This window comes from Girardinichthys multiradiatus, chromosome 14, assembly GCF_021462225.1.
Source record: "Girardinichthys multiradiatus isolate DD_20200921_A chromosome 14, DD_fGirMul_XY1, whole genome shotgun sequence".
Classification (NCBI taxonomy): domain Eukaryota; kingdom Metazoa; phylum Chordata; class Actinopteri; order Cyprinodontiformes; family Goodeidae; genus Girardinichthys; species Girardinichthys multiradiatus.
The window spans coordinates 21,536,109-21,557,803 of NC_061807.1; the positions used below are offsets into that span (position 1 = coordinate 21,536,109).

General features: G+C 36.7%; 3 protein-coding genes across 3 annotated transcripts; 1 reads left to right on the forward strand and 2 right to left on the reverse strand.

The window, feature by feature from the left end:
- Positions 1–2,151: 2,151 nt before the first annotated feature.
- On the forward strand, positions 2,152–10,465 carry etnppl (ethanolamine-phosphate phospho-lyase). The gene is made up of 13 exons (XM_047385254.1): positions 2,152–2,325; positions 2,604–2,722; positions 2,942–3,101; positions 4,547–4,621; positions 4,966–5,059; positions 6,939–7,055; positions 7,384–7,466; positions 7,611–7,836; positions 7,977–8,131; positions 8,386–8,475; positions 9,668–9,798; positions 9,874–9,944; positions 10,029–10,465. Exons 1-13 carry the CDS (start codon positions 2,168–2,170, stop codon positions 10,116–10,118), a joined length of 1,569 nt encoding a protein of 522 aa, XP_047241210.1. The 5' UTR covers positions 2,152–2,167; the 3' UTR covers positions 10,119–10,465.
- Positions 10,466–12,920: 2,455 nt separating this feature from the next.
- Positions 12,921–14,584, reverse strand: ostc (oligosaccharyltransferase complex subunit). Its single transcript, XM_047386201.1, has 4 exons — positions 14,367–14,584; positions 13,790–13,883; positions 13,509–13,706; positions 12,921–13,358 (listed from the first exon to the last, which is right to left on the reverse strand). The coding sequence occupies exons 1-4, from the start codon at positions 14,503–14,505 to the stop codon at positions 13,340–13,342; spliced, it is 450 nt and encodes a 149-aa protein (XP_047242157.1). The 5' UTR covers positions 14,506–14,584; the 3' UTR covers positions 12,921–13,339.
- A 1,272-nt stretch (positions 14,585–15,856) lies between these two features.
- On the reverse strand, positions 15,857–21,030 carry rpl34 (ribosomal protein L34). Its single transcript, XM_047384952.1, has 5 exons — positions 20,947–21,030; positions 20,455–20,526; positions 20,254–20,353; positions 16,198–16,301; positions 15,857–15,989 (listed from the first exon to the last, which is right to left on the reverse strand). Exons 2-5 carry the CDS (start codon positions 20,517–20,519, stop codon positions 15,905–15,907), a joined length of 354 nt encoding a protein of 117 aa, XP_047240908.1. The 5' UTR covers positions 20,520–20,526; positions 20,947–21,030; the 3' UTR covers positions 15,857–15,904.
- Positions 21,031–21,695: the final 665 nt, after the last annotated feature.

Sequence of the window (21,695 nt, forward strand, 5' to 3'; positions counted from 1 at the left end):
TCTGTTCTCTCAAACCCCCAGTCGGTCGTGACAGATGGCCGCTCACACTGAGCCTGGTTCTGCTGGAGGTTTCTTCCTGTTAAAAGGGAGTTTTTCCTCTCCACTGTCACTACATGCATGCTTAGTATGAGGGATTGCTGCAAAGTCAACACCAGTGATTGTCCACTGTCTCTACATGCTCATCCAGGAGGAGTGACTGCTACAAGTCTCTGACTGGATGCAATCTGCTGGGTTTCCTTAGACAGAAAAACTTTTTATCCAATTTGAATAAATAACTGAATCTGACTGCACTGTTCAATTGTTAGGATTAATTGGAATGTATGTACCTGACTTTTGTGAAGTGCCTTGAGACGACGTGTTGTGAATTGGTGCTATATAAATAAACTGAATTGAATTGAATTAAATTAAATACACCAAACAGCAAGTTTGCTTTTATTTCCAGGGTTTGATAGGTAATATTCCTCTTTATGTAATGATACCTAACTACTGAATTCATTAACAGCATAACTAACCAATAGTAAAACGAATCAAGATCTGTTTGTGTTGAGTACGCATATTCCAGCATCTATAATTTGAAGTAAACATGCACTGGTGCAGCAAATAGATGCATTTTATCAAGGTATTTAAAATGGGAAAAATAAAATATTTACAGAAACTGGGGAACTAAAGCGAACCACACAATTTTACCTTATTGGATAAACAACTGTATTTAAAAATAATTTCAATTTGTAGTTCTGTATACAGACCTGTGTTAGAACACAGATAACAACATATTCATCATAAAGTATGCTTGATTCTGTCGTTTTTAGTCTGCATCAATAAAATGAAAACAACCATGACCTTGTGATTGATGACTTTGTAAAATGGTCTGAGGGGTCTTATCGTAATACTAATAAAAACTAAAGATATGATTATTGATTTTAGGAGAAAACCTTACAAGAGCAAAGTCACTTTGATCAAAGGTCAGGCCAGTGAGAGTGTGCATTCTTACAAATACCTTGGGACTATGTTGGATGATAAATTCAATTTTGAAGCCAACTGAGAGGCAGTGTTTATAATGTCATATCAGTGCCTCCTGGAATTAACAGATTTTATTAAGTCTAGATTATTTCAGTTTTATGGTTGTTAACCAATTGGTTTTATAAAGATGTTATTTCTTGCGTATTTATTTATTCTATTTTTAAGTTTTGCTCTCCTCCACTGTGTCCCGCATTGATTTGATTTATGGAGCTTGGAGCACTGTGAGCACTATTATATTAATTTCAATTGTTCTGGTTGTGTTAAGTTGATTGTATGAATGTTTTTACCCACTGCAAAACAAATCTACCAACAAGTATCAATAAACTAATCTTCATCCTTAAAACTTGGATCTAGTATTTTAGGAAATTACATAAAAACAATAATAAATTTAAATGATATTTAACATTTTGAATTACAATTACATCTTAAAATTATAGTAAATTAAAAAATGACATACTGATAAAAAAGCTGATTTGGTGTTAAATAAAAGAGTCTCGCCAAATATTTAAATCATTTAAATCTCCATCTTTACTTTGTAGATTTTTTTTTAAATATAAAAAAAAAATACATTTTGATAGTCAAAAGTAGTGTTTTACAACCAACAGAGTAATTACCACACAGACATTAGCTGAACATGGGACATTGTTTTTGATCAGCTGAAAAGCATGTATCTCCAGAGTGTTGGCTGGATTAAATATCCTACTGCACAGATTGTCAGGGGATTCATATTATTGCTTAAAGCAAGTAACAAATTAAAGCAGATGCCAGAAAGTAAACAAGATATTATGAATAAAAGCATTCTAAAATTACTAAAGTACTGTTTAGTTAATTGTCTATTTTAAATTCATGATCCTCTTTTAATTTTTTACTTATTCTATATTCTTTCTTTTACAATTTTTTTAATACTATTATCAAACCATACAATTTAGCTGAGGCTATATAACATGTAAATACAAGTTTTTAGGATACATTCAACCTGTCAGAAATCATAATAGATGTACATATTTATTACACAAAAACACATAAAATTAAGTACAAAATGTAATGGGTTAATTTAATTTTGCACAATTTTTCTTTTTTCCCGCTGCTTGGCCTTTTTGGCTTTCCATATCTCTGGCAGGCGTTTTTATAACAGCACGAGCGTCGGATGTGGCGGACTCTCCCGTGCGCGCGTGTAACACCTTACCGGTGTATTTCGGCTGGAACAGATGGTCCGCGAGCTTTTTCTCTGCTGCACGAGATAACCATGTCGGTTGAAGAGTTGGAGAAAAAGAAGACGATAGACTTGCGAAAGAAGTACATTGGGTGAGATATTATACTTTGATTGCAGATCGTTTCATAACTCTTTTAGTTACATAAACGACACGCTGCTTATGTAGATCCATAATCTCGGCTTCGGTAGGGTAAAAAAAAAGAAGTTATATTTATATGACTTTTACCTTATTATCATTAGTAAATCTGGCAGCAATTATTACAACCAAGACAAACCTTTTTGTCACTTTGGGATTTTATTTAACACTTGTATATATTTTATATTAAAGAAACGCTGAATCAGGTTGCAACAACTTTTTGTTTCATTGCAGGCCATCTTGTAAGATCTTCTTCAGCCATGACCCTATCAAGATTGTACAAGCCAAAGGCCAGTACATGTATGATGAAAAAGGACAGCGCTACTTAGATTGCGTCAACAATGTGGCTCATGGTAAGGAGGCAAACATTAAAACACACGTTTAAAGCCAAAACGCTATTTCTTACAATTATAAAAGGCAAACATCAATATACCATGTAATATGTATGCAAAAAATTATGTAACTAATGTTTCTGACTTAGGAAATTCTGCTCTTTCTTTCTCCCAATCATCTGCTCTAATTTTCATGAAAATCTTCAGTAGACTGATTTAGGCCTCCTGCTTTTTCTCCAGTGGGCCACTGTCACCCAGAGGTGGTGAAGGCAGGAGCTGAACAAATGGGATTTCTCAACACCAACACCAGGTTCTTACATGACAACTTGGTGTTGTATGCCCAGAGGCTGCAGGCGACTCTACCAGACAAGCTCTCTGTGTGCTACTTTGTGAACTCGGGGTAAAGTATTCAGAGACATATTCTTTCACACCACAAACAAAGTAGATGGCTTTAAAACTGGATTAGTGACATTCAGGCGTGTTTTATCATTCGGCAGTAAAGGTGTGGAAGACATAGAGTCGAATAAGGTACAAGTAGAAGTTAAAAAAAAAATTTGAAATTTTGAAAACTTGTGAATCCTATTCATTTATAAAAAATAAAATTTTCATATCATAGTATAAGTTATTTGAAATGCTTTAGTTAATATTATAGAAATATTATGGAGCAAATGACTCTTGGTTTTACTCAAGAGATATTGTGGACATGTGAACCAAGCAAAGGTAACTTGCACATTCAGCATTTGTCACTTCCTAAAGGTCTGATTTATCAAACTGATCCAGGTCACTATTGTTACTTATTTACACCTCTAATTTACAGTACTGCAGCATTAACTGCCTGAATTATCTAGAAGAAGGCATTTATGTTTTAGATAATGATCCATAAATGCTCAATACTACACGGAAGACATCTCAGAGATGTGAAGTTGTACACCTGACATAAGAGAGGCCTCATTAAAGTCTTTAGAGGGCAAAAACTGAGTCTACAGTGTCAGCTGGTAGATTTTGTTCTAACGCTTGTTAGAAAATGTAAACGTATTCCTTCAGTTCTTTGCATAAGTGTTCAAAGCCTTTCAACTGTTTCACATTTGTTCTCCTTACGACAAACTTCACTGCTTTTTTAACCGGATTGTATGTGATGGAGTATGATTGTGAAGTGAAGGAGCAATTTTTACAAATAAACTTGAAAGGACTAGACAAGCTTTCTATGCCCCCTATATGACTTCTGAAAAACCGCAAGCAAACATACTTTTTTTCCCAATTTTTTACAACTCTGCAAGACAATTGATTGTCCTGTTGAAAGAATCTCTCACCTGAGCTGTGGCTCTCTGCAGCTCCTCCAACGTTTCAGGAAACCTTGTGGCTGCTTCTCTAATTAATGCTTTTTCTGTCAGTTTAGGTGGATCGTCATGCTGTGGTAGGTTTGCAGTTGTGTGATCTGAGTTCAAGGGATGGAATGCGTTTCACACTTTTATCTGTAAAAAACAAATATGAAAGCAATGTGTCATTGTCCTTTAACTTTGTATTGGTCAATCACCAAAAATCCTTGTGAAACACATTGATGTTTGTGGTCGTAATTTGACAAAATAAAAACTTCAAGAGGCACACATTTTGCAAGGTATTATAAATGTATAAAAGTAAAATATGCATTTTCAATTTTGATATTTTCAGTTTTGATATTTGGAACAATGTAAAATTTAAACTCCATTTTGAGGGTCTAAAAGTGCATAAGCAATTATTTATTTTTGTACTTATTTGGAATGAATAAACTGCGAATGACGTCCATGAGGCTTCACCTGTGTGTTTTGTGGTGACTGAGTAACTTAATGTAACCCTTTGCCCCTTCAGCTCTGAAGCCAACGACCTGGCCCTCCGACTTGCGTGGCACTACACAGGCAACAAGGATATCATAACACTGGAAAAGTAAGACCCGCTGTATCTCAGTGATAATGTATGTTATGATAAAACAGCCACGTCGTCTTACATCAGATTCACAGTAGCCACACAAACCACATGACACTCTAAATAAGGGGTGTCACACTCGAGGGCTGGTGCCCTGCAAATGTGGTCCTGGTCCAACACACCTGAATCAGATGGCTGAATTGCCTCCTACACATGCAGTGAAGTTACACACTAATGACCTAATTATTTGGTTGAGTGCTGAAGCAGAGGCACATCTAAAAGCTGCAGGATGCCGGCCCTCGAGGACTAGAGTGTCACACCAGCGCTGTAAATGATCCTCTGGTTTGTGTTTACTCTTTCTGCAGTGCGTACCATGGTCACGTGTCATCGCTAATCGACATTAGTCCGTATAAGTTCCACCAGCTGTCAGATGCTGAGCAGAATCAGTTTGTCCACGTGGTGAGTGGGGTTTTGCTCTCATCTCTCGCTTGCCTGCGCGTTATTAAAACACCATAACTCAGCTCTGCTCTGCTGCATCGTGGCAGGTCGCGGAGTTTTCAGCTTACACATGGGCGGAGAGAAGAAAGAGAGACGGGATTGAAAATGCATCCACAATTGTTTTTTACTCTAAACTAAAAAAAAAAAAAAAAAAACTCTTGTTCTGAATTAAAGGTACTTATAAGTATTACAAATAAAAATTAGGATGAATGACTTCCGTTTTCCAAGTCTATACAGAGGGACTTCTGTAATTTCTAGGTCCAACAACTTGTAGATAGAGAGTTTTGAAATATACACTTTATTGCTTGAGTCACTCCACCAAATCAATGAATTCCAGTGTTACAATCACTACCATGACACAGGTGTATAAAGTTTGGTGTGGAGAAACTTGACTGGCCTGCAGTCTGGACCTTAACCTTCTTGAACACCTTTGGGATTAATTAGAGCAGAGAACACACTCCTTACCCTTTTGATAGATGTTAAAGTTGCTAGTGCTGGCAACTGTGGCTGCATCAACAAACTGGATCTTTTAGATTAAGAATAAGATGTCATCAAAGTTCAAGTACATGTAAAAGTAGACAGACAAATACTTCAATTTAATGTATATATATTTTCAGGGTCTATTCAGTATCTCAAAGTCAAATGGTGTTTTCAGTTCTTCCTTCTTTGGGTGCTTCTTCTCTTCCTTCTTCTTGCACTTCCTTGTGTCCCCCCTCCCTCCATTATGGTCTTCATTCCTTCCTTCTTTTCATCTTTGTGTTCTTACTTTTTTCTTTCCTTGCTTCTTTTGTCCTACCTTAGTTCTTGTATCCTTTCTTCTGTCTTTCCTTATGTACATTCTTCTTTTCTTATGTCCTTGTTTTGTGTTTAATGTGTGATTTCATTCGTACGTCCTTCCCTCCCTTCCTTCCTTCCTTGTGTATTCTTTCCTTGCTGTAATTCCTTGTGTGATTCCTTGCTTTTCTTTCTTGCCTTGTATCTTCTGTTCCTTATGCCCTTCCTTTCATTCCTTTCTTGTGTTCTCTCTACTCTCCTTCATTTCTTCCTGTTTTATTCTTTGTTCTTCTTTTTCCCTGCATCCTTCTTTCTTTCCTCCATTGAATCATTCCTTCAGTTTTTTCTCCTTTCTGTCCTCCCTTCCTTCCTTGTGTCCTGTCTTCTTTCTTTTTTGTATTTTCTTCCTCTCCACCTTATATCCTTTTTGCTCCTATTAATTTCCTGTCTTTCTTCTTTCCTTCCTTAAATGTCCAGTTGGACCTGAGAAACCTCAGTGGGACTCTGGCTTCACCGATGTTACTTATGTTACAGGATCAGATACATAGAAAGTAGAGCTGCATGGTATTAGAAACTAATGTGATACACAATCATTGCTAAATATTGGAGTAACCATATCAGTTGCTATAAATGCAAATTTTCCTTCGTCCTCCCTTTCTCTGGTGTGTTTTCAACATTCTCTGACCTTTATTTTTTAAATGTTGAGGGACTGAATATTACAATGACATGCACAGGGTACATCAGTGATAACCCGTAATATATTACCCAACAAATATTGCATTGTAAACAATACTTTGTGATATTAATACTTGGGATTAAGTCTGGACAGGAAATAAATGAAAAAGCAGCCAACATGCTAAGAAAAGGAGTTCAAAATAAATACAGTCAAGACTAATTTAAAGGCTTACAAGAAATTCTACATCCTAAGAAGCAAAATATAAAGAAATCTGGGTTGGTTTTCATAATAGTGTGTAAACACTGAGCCAAAAGGTGAACAAAAATGATATTTTGACCAGATTAAAAAAAATCTACAGTTGTAATTATCTCAATGACAATTTCCATGCAGGCTCCAAGCCCAGATGTGTACAGAGGCAAATACCGGACAGACCACCCTGATGCAGCTACAGCGTATGCAGATGACGTTAAAGATATAACAGATAATGTCCATAAAAAAGGACGTAAGGTATGTTTATGTTTAATGTTTTTGTGTGCCTAGACCTCTAGAGTGCTTCATATGTAGTACATAGTAAACTGTGTAGTGTGAATTAGTGAGTTTTAGATGTGCTCCTCAAAGTGCTTTCCTCTGATTTAATGAAACACCTAATGTTATTTTTTGCAACAGCATGAAGTCCATGTTACCTGTTGGCATATTCTAGCCTGCCCCTTCATTACAGCCACAGTCTTATGTAGCTCACTCCAGTGAAAACAAAATGAGCACACTTGAAAGAGGGAGGCGTATTTATCAGTCTGGCTTTAGATATATGGAACTGATATGTTTGTCTCTTGGGCAGATTGCTGCTTTTATTGCTGAGTCGCTCCAGAGTTGTGGCGGGCAGGTAATCCCTCCAGCGGGTTACTTCCAGCAAGTGGCCGAGTATGTATCCTACATTATTGGTCATGTTTACTCTGAAAGCCATGGCTTTGTGTGCAAAAAGCAACAATGCCATATAACATTTCAAATGTCAAGTCTTGTTGTGTTTGTCTAAATTGGCTGAATGCATGACCCTCCCCCCCACAGGCATGTCCATAAGGCAGGAGGTGTTTTTATCGCAGATGAGGTTCAGGTGGGTTTTGGCCGAGTTGGCTCTCACTTCTGGGCCTTCCAGCTTCAGGGAGATGACTTTGTGCCAGACATCGTCACAATGGGGAAGCCTATTGGCAACGGCCACCCCATGTCATGTGTGGTCACAACCAGGGAAGTGGCCGAGGCCTTCATGTCGTCTGGAATGGAGTACTTCAACACAGTAAGAGCTTATTGTAATAAGAAAGGGAAGTATGAAACAACACAGTGATAAATATTTGTTTGTTTTTTTTAACTCTGTTTAATAGATTAAAATTATGTAGCAAAAAATGTTTACATGTTTTTAATAACATGTAATATTAGTTTGGTGGTAACCCCGTGTCGTGCGCGATTGGACTGGCCGTCCTGGATGTGATTGAAAAAGAGGATCTACAAGGAAACGCACTGCATGTGGGCCAGTACCTCACTAACCTACTGGAAAAACAAAAGGAGAAGCATCCCCTGATTGGAGACATTAGGTGAGGCAAATGCACAGACTTTTCTCCACAATACAGAAAGGTGGTGCTTAATAAAACAACAGAAATAACAGTTTCGTTGTCAGTATGTAGAAAATAAAACTTGTTCTCCATTACTTTATATTTATAACCGTCTTTATCATCTTCATTACATCTTTTTTCCTTTTAACGACAATGCTGCATTTAGGAATATAAGGTATAACACCTGTAAATTAGACATGGCTTCAAACTGAACATAGAGGTGTCACTCTCTGCAGGGGCCGTGGTCTCTTTGTTGGGGTGGAGCTGGTGAAGGACAGGGAGAAGCTCACTCCAGCTACAGCAGTAGCCCAGGAAGTCATTTATAAGTAAGTTTTGAGTGTGAAGCCTAAAGCTTCAGCCTTCTGCTTACACTTTGTCAATAATTACAACAGAGCCAACGTGAAAAATAGGAATATCTTAGTTATGGAAAGCAAGAAGAATTAGTAGATTAAAAAAATTGACAGATAAAAATAAAATTATATTATTACTTCCAATGCTAAATTATTAATAAATCATTGTGAAATGGGTTGATTAAAAATGATGTTTCACCATCAACCATTACACAACCCTGGTTTGATTTTTGATTTTAAATAAAGAAGATATCACTTTTTGCTTTGCATGTTTCAAAATAAATTCTTGCTCAACTGTGAGTTTGCCAATGAGTCTGCTATGTTTGCAAACCTTTTACGATATGTTGAATCCTAGCTAGAGACATTTGCCTCAGAAACAAATCTGCCAATGGTTCTTCCAGATAGTCATTCAGGATGGACAGTTATTGATTGCTCCCAGTCAGCTTTGTCAAGAAGCCAGTGCAATAATAAGCTGAATTTTCAGATTGTAAAAGGTAAAAATGCAAAAGCTAAAACAAATAAAAAATAAAATACTATTGATCACTGTATGAACCTGATGTTCAGTGATGTTTCACAGATTTTTCTTAGCAAATGAATTGCTGTGGGAAAATAAAACAATAGTGGTTCCTGCATTATTGTTCTGCTCTTTATGGAGTAACACAAGCATAAGAAGCTGATATTAGCTGGGCAGTTAGCTCAGGTAGAGCCTGCAGTCTGCTTAACAGGCAACTGACATTTTAAAACCGCATTACAGTATAAAAGGTGCTCCTCACAGATTTTTTTTAGGGGGCTCCCACACACATTTGTCTTCTCTGTATACAGGAGAAAAATGCGGGACCCTTTTTTCTACAGGCTGTCCAGCAGTCCTAAGCAACATGTGGGGCATGTTTTACTCTATGTGCCATAGAGCTGGCGAAAACTCTGGTCATTCTGGCACAGGGTTGTGATTTGATCATCATTTTGACAGCTAAACCAGGAAGAGCACTGTGCTACTGATTACTCTAAAGAACAGGTGCTTAGAGGATATTACTACCCATGCTCTGACTGAAAAGACAAATGAAAATGTCTGCTTTAAAATACGATGTTTGTTGCCATGCCATCATGTACTGTATGGCTGTATAAATAACTAGAGTGAGATAAATGAAAGATACATGCAAAATATCCCCAGGTTAAAGGAACAGCACATCCTTTTAAGTGCTGATGGACCTCATCGCAATGTACTGAAATTCAAGCCCCCGTTGTGCTTCACCACAGAGGATGCTGACCTGGTGGTGGAGAAGATCGACCTCATTCTTAAAGGTACTTGTTTAATAACCGAGGAAATTCAGTGCAAGAGTTCAGAGGTATTATATTTTGCTGCTTCCTTTTTTCCAGAGCTGGAGGAAGCATTAGGCTTGAAGGTAAACAATTCATTGAATACAGAAAATGAAAAGAGAAGAAGAAAGGTAAGGTTCTGTCCAACTCTACGGTTTTTTTACCTCATGCATCCAGCTTCACTGACGTTAATCTGTGCTTCATTTGTTCTCAAGCTGTCGACAGATGAAAAGGAACACGGAGGGTTAAATCACAGCAATAAAGGAGTAGAACAAACCAAACATAGGAAACGAATGAAGACATAAAGATGACTGAAAAGACTTAAAGGTGTTGGGGGGGAATGCCTCAGGATTGTTTTTACACTAATAAAACTGCAGCACCTTCTCAGGTGTTGGAAACGAGAATATCTTGAAAGTTAAAATTATGATTTATTGTTAATACAAAACTCTCATGTCACCAATTGCCCTATAAATCCTAAATTAATTAATAATGATGCATGTGTGTAAAATGTGATGTGGTACTTTTGGCAACAAAACACCTCATTCTTCCTTTTGAATGTACAAAATACTTGTATAGATGGGTGAATACAGATATATTGCATCACATAAAATATTTCATATCACATTTGAATTAAAATTATTTTTAAACCTGTCATCCTGTGTTCTTAATATGTACCCGCTCTGTTTCTTTATTTTACTGAACCTCCACCAAACAGGGACACTGTTTGACAAGTCTTCAATTATTTAACAATGTTCCCATGTTCCACACAGTCTGAATTTGGCTCCTAGTGTGTTACAGGTGAGTACAGTGACGTGCAAAAGTATTGATACCAGTTTTTCAACATTTTTTTGCCAATGAAAGTTGGAAAAGTGGGGTGAAGCATATTCAGCTTCTTTACTCTGATACCACTAAATACAGCCTATTGGAAACAATTACCCTAAGAACTAACTTAATTATTTAATAAAATCCAAGTTTGTAATTTACTCTCCCCAAATATAGCCTTTATAGAAAAGCGGCAAGATGAAAGAAAAAAAAAAAAAACCGTTGGATTTTCAGTGTGACACAGACCACACTGCCTTGAAAAACTATTTACCTCTGTTTGGCATTTTTTATGTTTTGTTGCCTCAATCTGGAATTTAAATGGATTGTTTGAGAGTTAGCACCATTTCATTTATAAAACATGCCTACAACTTTGAAGATGTGCAATTTTTTTTTATTGTGAAGCAAACAGCAAATATGACAAAATAATAGAAAACTTCAGCGTGTATAACTGTCCATCCCCCCTAAAGTGAAAACTTTGTAGAGCCACATTTTGCAGCTGGAAGTCATTTGGAGAAGTCTATGAGCTCGCCACATCTTGCCACTGCGATTTTTACCCATTCCTCAATGTAAAACCGCTCCACCTCCTTCATGTTGGATGGTTTTTGCTTGTGAACAGTGATCTTTAAGTCTAACCAGATCCTAAATTGGATTGAGGTCTGGACTTTGACTAGGCCATTCCAACGCATTTAAATGTTTTCCCTTAAACCACTGGAGTGTTGCTTTAGCAGTATGCTTCCAGTCATTGTCGTGCTGGAAGGTGAACCTCCGTCCCAGTCTCAAATCACAGGCAACTGACACAGGATTTGCTCAAGCATATTTAGCACTGGCTAGCTGAAAAGTTTTAGTCTCATCTGTCCAGAGCGTGTGTCAAATACTATGCATGTGAGCGATGTGTTAAATACTAATTTTCAGAGCTATACACAAAAAATCTGTAGATTTCTTCTAAACCTGTTTTAACGTTCCCAAAACACATGAAAATAACATGAAGAACGGAAGAAACCTATAAAGAATGCCAAAAGTCTATAATTGGTGTTACAGGGACGAATGACAAAGATTCAAAAAGCACATCCCAAAAATTACACAAAACTTTCCAAAGAAGAGGCAAAGAGAGACATCTGATCCAATTTCTAGGCAGGGTTGAGATAAAAAGAACACCATAACGTGATTGTTGATAAAGTAGAACAACAACCCCCCTGGTTAAAAGGCAAAATTAAAAAAAACTTCCCTTGTATCCTTCAGACTGATGATTGTGTCATATAAAGGAAAGGTAAACATGCAGAGGAATTATAAATCACCTCAAATGACAGATGTAATGATACCTTGTGTTACTTTCATGGCTGAGATTATTTCTTTTGAAAGTCATAAATCCAGTGTTCATTTTTGTTACTACATAAAAATAATACCCAAACCTCCTAACTCACTAGTAATGCAGTCATTAAGTGCAGATGCCTTTTTATGTTTTTATACAATAGTCATGAAAATAAAACTATGCATTTGTTTGGAGCCATAACTGCTTGGGGGAAAATCCTTTCATTTTAAAGTTACCAGGGGGCGTCTATATTTCTAATTCTTTCCAACCTTCGCAGACTAAAGTGACCAAAGTGAAAAATAGTGAAGGAGTAACATCACACCGTTGTGGAAGAATCGTGACAATACACTTGGATGTAAATGCAGAAAGAGCATGCAAAAAAGATCCACCAATCAACTAACCAGAGATCAGAAATGGCCCATTTTCCCTCAAATGGTGATCAGAAGCTCAAATACTCAGATTTCTTTTCCCTATTAATTAAATGCATTGAAACCAAGAGCTCCCACAATTTTCAGTCTATAAATGCATCAACCAACAGCTTTTTCTTTGATACACTTAAGGTCCAGGACATACATGGAAATAATACTGTAATGCCTTTATTTTCTGTTGACTTCAAAGATACTGACTTTATCAAAGAACCCACAAGACATTTTCTCTCTTCTGTATATTAGTCGTCAACCTATAGGAAAACTAGAAATTATCACTGAACAGGAACAACTCACTGCTGGTTGCATCTCTTGCAGTACAGGCAGTTGAATCTGGAACATGTCATTATATATTGCTTTCTAATTAAAGTTGAGAGCTGTCATGATGGCCGCAATTAAGAAATATCTGTATTTAAGAAAATATCTAAATAACTTAAGTATTGGGGAGGAACATCAATGCCTCTAAATTTAATAATTAAAATGTGAAAGACCTTAAGGATTTGTGTAAATGACGATTTATTCAACCTTATACAAATACAAAACCTTTCAAGTTTCATGATCATGTTCGTTTATTTTTATACAAAAACTGACAAACACTTTCAGACACTCAACAAAATAAACTCAATAGTTCTAATTCTGTATTTAAATTGGTGGCAGGATCCCATCAACACTCAGCTTCCTTTCCACAGTTTTCCCCCAGTGATGCCTAAACATTTCCCCCACACTTTATATCTCTGGCATGTTAGCAGACAAACATACAAACAAATGTGAATAGCCAGTAACATTTACACATAGCCTAATACAGAGGTCTGATAATGCCTCAAGATTTTTTTGAGTGAGGAGGGTTGGTCTGGTTGCATTTCTTGAGCAAAGTCAGTGCTTTCAGTCCTTATTGGTTAAGATTTTGTTAAGATTCACCTTTACTTATGACTGATTCTGTGACTCTTGAAATTTCTGTTTCTCCATGTCCTTAGCCCATAAGGTACCCTCTGAAAAGATAAGAGTAAAATTAGCACAGTCTGGCATACAATGACCACATTCTTAACCTTAAAAAAAGCGTGATCACAGATTTCTAAACGCTTTTAACAAAAAAAAGAAAAGAAAAAGTACAATCCAGCAAATACTGAGCTTCAACTTACGGCAGTTTCATGCGCATGAAGACTCTGGCCATGAAGAAGCTGAGGAGGACGCTAACAAAGCCGATGAAAAGCAGCAGGAAGCGGTTCAGTTTGGGAATGTTTGGTGCATTGGAGCGGTCCAGGATTATAAAGCCCAGGCCTCCCATAGTGAAGAGGAAACTGGAGGCCAGTCCTTCCATAATGTACTGCCCATTAACTCTGAAACAGAAAGAAGTCCAAATTAGCTGAGTGTACTTGGTATTTTTTCCATTTGTTTAAATACTAAAGAGTTATCGTTATACCTGTATGCCAAGAAAGCAACTGGTCGCTGGTGTCCATGTTCATCCGTCATTGAACCAACACTTGGAGGTTCAACAATAACGTCATAGATGATACCTGTAGGTTGGACAATTAAGAGATCAAACAAACTTTATAAGCAAATTAAAACAGAATTAATTCAGGAATATTATTTCCAAACACTGTTTGTGTTTATTTGCAGGAATGAGTATCTATACCAGCAGGTTTCTCAGAAAATTTGAAGATTACACAAGACCAATAAAAAGGGATTTTTGATACAGAAACCAAGCAAAACACTACTGCTTCAACAGTTCAGTTACTGACATCCTCCACAATGAGGGTAACTCATAAAGGTTCATTGCTAAAGAAATTGGCTGTACTCAAAACACATCAAGAAGAGTAAAGAGGAAGGGAGAAGTGTGGCAGAAAAAGTCAATCTGACTTTCTATTAGCAATTACAAATGCAACCAAAGCAAACCTTGGTCAAATAAAAATCAGCATTAACAATTCTGTTGATATATATTGACACTGTTAAATAAAGACAAGCTAGCCGTCTCTTAGCTTGTCGTTAGCTTCAGGTACCTCCTGTGATGAGAAAGTAGGACACAATGACGACCGCATACACGGTCATAGCCGACGGCATGTGAAGCCATGATGGTTTCTTCAGTTTGATATTCGGACATTCGAGCACAGCAAACGGAATACTATATAAAGTCTCCATGATGAAGGAAATTATCTCCCTTCTTTCCAGCGACACAGCTTCCACCGCTGTCTGGAGTACGCCTGCGCACTAACTTCGTTGACGTGTCCCGGAAGTACATGTATTTCTTTTTATATAATTAGTTTTATTCATTTGAAATTTTCAACATATACACAGTGTCTTTAGTACCACAAATAACAGTAGCGGAATAAATAAAATAAAAAGTATAAAAATACATTTTGCAGATTCGTATAACGTATTTTTACGTCACTTGGAGACCGTAAACAGAAACGTCCCCAGAAGACACTCGGCTAGCAACTGTACTTTTGGCTGAAATTGAACACGTATATAATTGTTCCGTAGTACAAGTTTTGTTTTTTTCCTATGGGAATGATACGTTTTAAACATATAGAATCAGGCTTTTGTTTTCTTTTGACTGGTTATCTTATATATCCATATAAAAACGGGTTTAGAAACTCAAATTCAATTCAGGACTGAAGGGAATGTCAGCACACGAACAATACAGGTAATGGACAAACCTGAAAGCCACAGACTCCGAATATTTTCATTTCAGTCAAATTTGACAAAGTTATTCAAACACATACTCCGCTGCTTAAGTAAAATTGCCTATACTCTATACTGCTCACTTGTTACCACCGTACAAAAATCAACACAGCATCCCTCTTAAAATACCGAGGGATTACCAGTCAGATGCTTGTCACTGCAGCAGTTTGCATGTCTGATATACTTCTAAGAAACAATGTTTAATATTTTATGCATCAAACAGCAGTATTATGGTGCTTACCTTTCCCAGCTTTTCCAGATATGCGTTCAACGGTTAACTAGTTAAAATCCTTGTCTAAAATATTCTGAGTTTATTTCCATTTTTCATTTGGGCTATAGTGAAAACGTTTAGCACATATCCATTTGTACCTCTTCATTTATTTACTGCAAAGCTTTATTTGAAGTTTGAATATTTTATATTGGATCCAGTGTTATATCGAGTCCACTGAAGGACAACATTAACTTATAGATATGGAGTTTTACAAAATAATCTACATAGTACACCAAATCACTACAGAAGTGTAATCAATACTATCGACACTGGCAGAAAAAAAACAAAACTGTGGCAATGTTCACAAGTTAGGAACAAAGTTATTAGTAAAATAATGTTATTCTTCTGGCATACCCATCATTGTACTGACAATGCCTGAGTAAAAGCTAACTCAGTTAATGATTGACATGAAGATTTTTTTCACGAGTTGATATGTTGATTTCTGTCCAGAAAACTGGATCAAACAGCTCATTCTTAGCTAGTATCTGCATACTTCCAGAATATACACAGACTAAACAAACCACAACTTATAAGCGATTTGTTGGTCATTTTTTTGGTTTTATTGTGGCAATACAAATACAGATTTTACTTCGATTTCTGGCTCTGTGCTTGTGCCTTGAGCACCTTGACAACGATCTTCTGCTCCTCAATCAAGAAAGCACGCTTGATCCTGAAAGAGAAACTTTAATTAATTATTCATTCAAAACAACTAAAAATGTTTCGTCCATGGCAAATTAGTTATGAAAACAAAAAAACAAATAGCGCTTAAAACTCTACATCACAATATTACATAAGTTTGAAGAAGATTTGGTTTAATATGGACATCAGACCACGTTCTCGGCACAAAAAATCCTAAAAAGAAAGTAAAGGCCTCTTACCTGTCACGCACACACTTGGCGCACATGGAGCCACCGTAGGCCCTGCTAACGTGTTTCTTGGTCTTGGACAGCCTCATCAGAACCTGAGGTCTAACAGCACGGATCTGTAACACAAACATCAATCATAAGAACAGAAGCACTGGCTTATAAGAAACCACCACAAGTACAGCACTCCATCAAACTTCAGGTTCACACTCTAAAAAGGATAACTAGTCAAACTACAGTGGCGGATATCGGAATAGTTGATGTAAAACAATAGTAATAACAGATTATCAGTAACCTGACAGAAATATTCTTCACCTCACTGGCTTCATTTTAATTTTTTTCAGTCTGCAGTTTAAAAAAAAAGAAGAAACAACAATCCCTGAAAGTCACAATGTAAACAGCCCAAATATTTACAACAAGAACGGAAAAACTCTTAGTATTTGAATTTGTATTGCAATATACCTGCAATACTCTTAGATCTACAGTACCAATGGTGGTCCACAATATAAAAACATAATACTACGTTTAGCGAAATGCTAAATCTGTAGAGAACACTCGCCTTCTGTTCTTTCTGCCAACAGCTGGGTCTGAAACATTTTATAGCCCAAAGCCCCGTTTTATCTTTAAAAATACGAACGTAGATTAGCATTCATTGTAACAAAGTGTCTTAAGGGCAAATATGCTGCAACAAAGGCAGATTTTTTCACCCTAAACATTTGTAGATGTATACAATATTCATTTGGAATTTGACTAAAATTACACAATGCTTGTAACCCAAAACCTTTTTGTAGACAATCGCTGATAAAAATAAGATGTCTTGAGGAAGCTTAGGTCCTTCAGTGTTTGCAGCAAGATGCTGCATATCTTCTATAAGTCTGTTGTGGAGAGTGTGATCTCTTCTACCATCGTCTGCTGGGGAAGCAGCATCAGAGCCAGGGACTTAAAAAAGCTCAACAAGCTGATAAAAAAGGCTGGTTCTGTTCTGGGGACATTGTTCAAGTAGGATTTTTCATAAAATGAAGAACATTATGGAGAACCCTGAGCATCCTCTTCATGAGACTGTTGGACAACAGTGTCTTGAGTCAGACGCTCCTTTAGATCTGCTGTAAGACGGACCACTACAGGAGATCCTTCCTGCCCAAAGCAATCAGCATCTACAACGGCTCTTTGAAGAAACCTTCATAATATGAACTGCAACATTTCATTTCCCTTTGGGATTAATTAAATATTATTGAATCGACTCAAGAGGTGGAGATGTACACGGAAATTCATGCTGCATGCACATACTACAAATACTGGCTTTTAACTGTAAAATAACAACAGGACACCTGATTAAAGGTGATTTTTAAACCTACAGGATAGTTCTTCCTTTCACCACAGGTTATTTCTCCATCTGACACGAGTTTGGACTCACATGAAGCAACATTTGTTTTTTACCCATTACAATCCCAGGTAGCCCTGGGAAATGCTTCTTCCACATTCCTACCATTGTTTTTGAGCTGTCCTAAATCTTGAGACATATTGTTCACATCTATTTGAACTTGAAACAATTTTTTTAAATAAATGTTTTCATTTTTCTTAAATTGAATTATAATGTATATACTTTCACGTGTTTCAGAAGATCAGCAAAACATTGCATACTGTGTTGGAATTTCCCAAGTGTCCCAACTTTTTATAGGAACACTGGGTTTTACAATAAGGTGCTTAGTTATAGGCCAGAAAAACGTGATCATTCTTTTAAAACGGTATTCAAATCATGAATCCTCGCAGAGTTTGAAAAACACATCGTGTTTATTGCATTTCTATAAATACGAGTTTACTTTCAAAGTTGGGAGTCAAGATTTAAATACAAATCTGACCAATTGCAGTCATGGTTCCTTATGACACTGAAACAGAAAAAGGCAACATGAAAAATGACACAACTTCCATTTAAGGTTTTGCACAAATGCCCAAAAGCGTAAACTAATGTCCTACTAAGGATTAGAATTAAAACACCTTCCTTATAGTTTAACTTTTCTACTTTTTACTCCTGATGTTGAGTGATGCCATTATTTTAAGGGCCAAACCCTCCAGAAATACGCATGTAAATTCTCATCATATTGTACACATGGTATTTTTCAAACCGCAGAATATAAATGTTACCACATTTATAGAGTGGGATGCAAACTGATACACAAGTGGTTAAAATCACTAACATATCATTTCCACTGAGTGCTATAGATTTTGTATTAGGAACAAAAACCATTTTATCTTCTACTATAATAAAGTCTGTATGTTTAACATTAGTTTTAAAATAAAAACATTGGTCTTCACACCATGCATGAGGAAAAGATGAGCCTGCCTTCTGCTGCTCATGCAAGTTAAGCTGACTTTTAGCTGGATGTTCATAGTCAGCAGAATGGTCTGATGTATAAGTTTTACTTCATGGTTCTTTATCACTTTTCAAGGCCATCATTATAGCAAAGAGTCTCTTTATTCTCAGAAAGACAGCCAAAATAATCCTTAACTTTTTGCCTGAAAGTGAAAAGCGTCTATGGCGTAAAGACAGCAGATGAATTAGTACAATTTACTGCAAACATTTTTTTGTTTTTTTTTAATTACGTTGCACTACAAACTTTTGAATTACCAGCTTACATTATTTTCTGTCTGTTAAAAACAACAGTGTGTTGTTGTAAACAGTGTGTTGTGCTACAGGCTGTCATCCAGCATCTGAAATCATTTAATAAGGAGCTGTAGTCAAATCTTTTTACTTTGGTAATCACTTGTTTTAAAATGTCGAGAGCGATCTTAATGCTGGGTGCGCCATGAGCCATGCACTGCAGACAGAAATGAGGCCATCACAGTCACAATATGCTAAATTTGCTGATTTAGAACGGATTTAATTTGTTTTAATTTAAATATTTTAGTCTGCGTTTAAAGGGTTCGGTATGTATCCTGGTTTTAAAGTCACGGTTCAATGTGCTTTGGTCAAGAAAACAATAAATAAATAAAAATTAAATCCATGACTTGTTTACTTCATTCAGCAGTCAGAGAACATTTGTCAATTTCTGAAATTTGATTTATTATATTTTAACATTAAAAAAGTGGAAAATACAGAACTGACAGAAGATGTGGTTGTATTTATTTTTTTTTCTTCTCAAAAAATAAAAGTAGTATAAGCAGGTCTAGCCAATGGCTGGATAGGCAGATTACACAACAACATAACCACTTAAAAATGGCAGTGGTTGATGTTTAGACATTTTTAATAAGACTATTTGAGAATGAAACATGTTGGGATCACTTTTGAGTTGTATTGACATTTAGCCTTGCCTGAATGCAGCATGTCCAGCTGTTGGGAAAATCTGCTCTCATCAACGCGCATTCCTCTCATAGGTGTGTAAGGAGTTTGGGCTGATTGCATGCTACAGGTACCCATAATGGAGTCAGCTGATTTTTCCTCAAGTATCTCTGTTGTTTACATTTGGATCGAAGTTGTTTCAGGCGAACAATTTAGCTTCGTGTAGATGGAGCTATTGTACATACATTACCACAGTTTGGTCAGGGTTTGTTTGTCCATCACTGTAGCTGAATATGAAACTTCAATGCTCCCAAACGGCAGTCTTTAGACAGAGCTTGGAGTCCTCCAGTTAGTTTTAGGGTCACTTTTTAAGGTTGGGCGATGGACTTAGTTCTGTACAAACATTCTGCATGTATTTAGGTTTTTAACAAGTCTGTATCTGTTCAGTACGCATGTGCATTGAACTCCTTGCTAATAAAACAGATCTAATATGTTTGTGCATTTTAATAACTCAAATTGAAAACCATATCATTATATCATTACATTCATTACCATATCATATATATATGGTAATATTTAGGTCAATTTAAACTGTATAATTTTTTCTTGTGTTGCTCCAGGTCCGAGTATCAGCTCATCGAACATTTCTACTCATTAAAAATTAGCAAAGGGATGGATATCTATAGCAGGAAAGATATTCTGCTGCCATATATAGTATTTTAAAGTATTGTACATCACAAGCCCTCCGTCCTTAGGCACAAAATATGACAATGAATTTCATGAGATGTACTTACTCCACGCAGTCTTCCAGGGCAGATGCCACATGCTGACTTGGGGGCTTTGCCAACCTTCTTGGTGTACAGGTACACAATACGGTTACCAGGAGTCCGGGACCTACAGACCAACCAGAAGCTTCATTACTACAAGCACTAGTTACGTTGCGGGTGTAGAATCCCTCCAGCATCACCAAAAGTAGCAGCGTGCGGCTCACTTACAGTCTGGTCTTGTTGGAAGCAGTGTTGTAGGACAACCTGCGGCGGTAAGTCAGGCGTTGCACCATTGTGAAGCTGCCAAAGTTGAGTTGAATGAGAAAGTGGTTCTAGCTAAACTACTGTTCATTACGTTCATTCACGTTAACAATTGTGACCAGGACCAGTTTACAGCCGCATTTTACGTTTTAAAGTCAGGTTATGTGTACTGTGCTTACATTCGGCACCAATATTTGTAGTCATCTTTTCTTATTATACCCCAACCACCAACCAGTTAGTCTATTTAGCCACACAGAGCGGCCTCATCCCGACACCGATTAGATGGAAGAAAACGTCTTCGTTAACCCATCTAACTTAGAAAATCATCACCTCCTTGAATATAAAAGCTTATTGTGAGCCAAATGACATCTTAAAATTGATTAAACTATTTTCTAAACCCGAGGATTACAGTCGATTACTATTTTGTCATCATGCAGAAGAAAACCGAAGCCGCCATACCTGCTTTCGCCGTAACCGGAAGAGGAAGGAGCTAGGCGGATGTTTAAGGTTAAAGTTCTGAAATGGAGGGCACTTTTCTGCCACCTGCTGGCGAGTTGGTTTGTTACTTTTGGCTAAATAGCTCTCAACGCAAAGCCCGTTTCTATTTGTTTTATAACGCCTTAAAATATACATAATAATATTAAATCCTTCTCCAACAAGACAGTTAGAAATATACCCGTGTTACCTACAAGCTGGTCTGTTGTATGTACGATATTATTGTCACGTATTTTATTGCCATGCCTTGGCTTGTGTGGCAGATGTTGCAAATGCACCTTTTTATTATATATGTGTATATTGTACATTGTAAATATGTATATTCTGTAATACAAAAACAAAACCGAAGAGCAAAGTGCACCGGAGTCAAATTCCTTGTTTGTATGTACGAACTTGGCAATAAAGCTGATTTTGATTCTGATTGTTTGTTGTTCTTTGTCCCATTTTAAAACATGTTTTCCTGTTTCCCAGTCATATGCCTTTGTTTATGCTTTTACTGGCACTGAGTACTTTCTTTGTGAATGTATTTGTGACTGAATGAAAAGAAAAAAAGTGTACTGCAATGTAAGCCTCTATCAGTTTACGAATATATAAGGTTAATCAAATTAACCACAAAAAATCATCTTTAAATGCTCTTACAGGAGACATAAAAATCAAAAAAGAAAATCAATGTTTACTACATTATTGTTAGGGATCTAGGACAAGCGAATAAA